The sequence below is a fragment of the Polypterus senegalus genome, unplaced genomic scaffold (genome assembly GCF_016835505.1).
Source record: "Polypterus senegalus isolate Bchr_013 unplaced genomic scaffold, ASM1683550v1 scaffold_2069, whole genome shotgun sequence".
Lineage (NCBI taxonomy): Eukaryota > Metazoa > Chordata > Cladistia > Polypteriformes > Polypteridae > Polypterus > Polypterus senegalus.
In genome coordinates, this window is record NW_024379319.1 from 56,140 (window position 1) to 59,036 (window position 2,897).

Sequence of the window (2,897 nt, forward strand, 5' to 3'; positions counted from 1 at the left end):
CCAAGGTTTTTACAGACATTAATGAGAATATGAAACACTGTTCAATATTTAGCAAAGAAGAGGTAAGCTTCTTCAGTTGTGCTAAAATTCTAAAAAGAAACTGCATAAGTTTGATAGCATCTAAGCAGATAATGAGCTCTTTTATAGTTAATGTACATCTGTGTGAAAATTTGGGTTGAGATTTTTTAACAGTAAAATATGAATGTAAATAACACAAATATAAGACATTAATTTAGTTATTATTTCTTTATTGGTCATACTGGCTACTGGTCTGAGGTAATTGCATTTCCTTTACTAAATTTTACATGGAGTATTAAAATAATATGATTTCTAAAGCAGTTAGAAAATTATTTAGCATTATAGAACTAGTCAAAATATTAAGTGATCATTAATGAACTTATGCATTGAAACCAAAAAAGGTGAATTAAGAGCAAAGGTCTTAAATCCAAATACAGCACAAATAAGTAACAAATCATTTCTAAATCTTGTATAGTTAGTATTTTATTATAAGCTTAAATGATATCCATACTTGTCATTACCATAAAGATAAAAATGAACTGTATCCATTGATTGTCTTAGTTGGTTTTCTTCATATTGTATGCATACTATTAAACTGTAAATTATGATCAACTGGTATTAGTAGGTGGATAAATCATATGAAAGTTAGTAATTTATATTTATTTAACAAGGCATTAGTTTCTTAGGACTGCACTATAGTAAACATTATAGACTATGTATTAATGGTCTATTCTTGATCAGCTAACCTTTGAAGCATTCCAGTGTAAGGACAGCACATTTGCTGATATTCAGGAGATTCAAGAGGTGAATATATTTTTGATTCCTCTGTATGCTGCCCCAACCAGCCTTACCACAGCTCCCCTTTGTTTCTTCCTCTCTTCTTTATAGTTGTATCTGATTTTTTCAGAAGGTAAAAGCTCTTCTTTATTTTTGAGTTTCTGTATTATCACAGCCTGCTGCTTCACTTCCTCGAGTGATTTTATTCTTTCCAGAAATCCCGACTTTGCTTCTTGTTTTTCATTGTTAATGAGGAGGTCAATGTAGTCTGGGGTTGAGAGAGGGTTTGGCCGGAGAGCAATTTCCTCAAGCCGTGTTATACAGTAATGAGAGATGTCTATGAGAGCACAAACAGCATCTTCAACTTCATCAAGCTCACGTCGAAGCTGCTCAAATACTTTTTCTGTTGTCATTTTTTCACCTGTTGCTTTTTCATAATTTTTCTTAAGCTCATCATAAGTCCTCTTCATCTTTGAAGTTACATAGTTAAACTTGTACTGTTGGTTGGAGTGAACGCTCCATACACACTTGCCAGGACAAACAGTACAATCCCCATTTTTCATAGAAGCACAATTGATCTTTTGTTCATCATTTGGTAAAGCACATGGGTAATGACATGTATAGTTGCATTTCTGGCAGTTAGTTATGAATTTGCCAGTTCCAGCTATACTCTCTCGTACTGTCTCCGTTACTTCAACTTCATACTCAAAGTCCTTGTTACTCTCTATTTGATCCATATGTTGTTTTAAAGCCTCTTCTGTCTTTCTAATTTCCTCAAGTTTAGTCAAACCTGCTCTGATTTGAGGCAGTAAACCTTCTATTGATGTTTCCAGACGTTTACGCTCTTCAAGCACCTCCTTTGTAAGAGTTAAACTTTTTGTATTCATCTGCTCCAAAGAATCAAAAAATCTTTTCATACTTTGCGTACCCATCTCCCAAAACATTTTATCAAAAACCTTATCACTGCAGGTAGACTCCTTATTGTTAGCAAAAAGGGCAGAATTGTTGAATTTGAAATAAACTGGGTTCCCTTTGTCATCTGTGTTACATGGGATGTTGGAAGCAGTGATAGCATCCAGGACTGGTGGACGCTGTCCATCCGCAAATGTAATGAGCATCAATATATTGTTTGCTATGTCTTTACCAAAAATTGAATCAAAAATGTACTTTTGTGCATGGGTTAATCGTGCTTGGGAGGCCTGAACTACAAAGCACACGGCATCAATTTGTTGGATGCCCTGTGGGCTTAAAAAGCATTCTGCTATCTGTGCGGTGATCTCTTGGTCACGTTTAATCCCCATGGTATCTCCAAATCCTGGTGTGTCGATTATAGTCAGGGAGTAATTAACCTGGAAACCATCCTGATGCTTCATTTCATAAGCAGTAATTTTAGAGGTCTGACTTTCAGCCTGAGATTTACAAGTTTCTTCATAAATCAGTTTGAACCTCAAGTCATCGTCCCACTGAACTCCGAGAATGTAATTGATCATTCCATTGATGAGTGTGGATTTCCCAGATCCAGTGGCTCCAAGGAGCATTATTGTTCTTTTTGGTCTGTAGCTTATTTGTTCTCCAAAAGTACATTTTACTATTTCCCTGTACTTGTTGATGTAATCTGATCTCAACTTCAGTTGATAAAAACTAGGACTACCTTGTTTTAGCAAAGTATCTTTAGACTTAAGTTTAAAAGCGAGTCTGTCTTTAATATCAGGGGGTTTATTTATGAAAGTTTCTTCTATTTTTTGCTCAGGTAAACATGCTGAGGTCTTGCAATGGGTTTTAATTTCAGTCACATCACTAGCTACCCCCACATCTGACCAGCAAACAGTCTTGTATCGCAGTTGATAGACTGACTCTGGAAGGAGTCCTGAAAGAATTAATTCTTCATGATCGTCATGGATGTTCTTCACTGTCCACTCATCATCTTCTCTTTTCTTATACTCCAGCTGAGTGTTTTGTGTTGGATTCTCAAGTTTTACTGTAATGCTATCACTAGACACACATTTCTCAGCAGGAGGCAGAGGCTTAGATGGTATTTGAAAATCGCAATCTAATTCGCCAAAAGAGTAAAGGCAAATGACTGATCCTGGGCAAGCATTGTC

The 2,897-nt window shown here is 35.8% G+C and overlaps 1 protein-coding gene across 1 annotated transcript; it reads right to left on the minus strand.

Moving 5' to 3' along the window:
• Positions 1–231: 231 nt before the first annotated feature.
• LOC120519860 lies at positions 232–2,879 on the minus strand. The gene has a single exon (XM_039742630.1). The coding sequence runs from the start codon at positions 2,331–2,333 to the stop codon at positions 816–818; it is 1,518 nt and encodes a 505-aa protein (XP_039598564.1). The 5' UTR covers positions 2,334–2,879; the 3' UTR covers positions 232–815.
• Between the last annotated feature and the right edge of the window lie 18 nt (positions 2,880–2,897).

Bases quoted from the DNA above. Each gene is read 5' to 3' on its own strand.
- LOC120519860 (XM_039742630.1), bottom strand. From the start codon at position 2,333: ATGCTCCTTGGAGCCACTGGATCTGGGAAATCCACACTCATCAATGGA.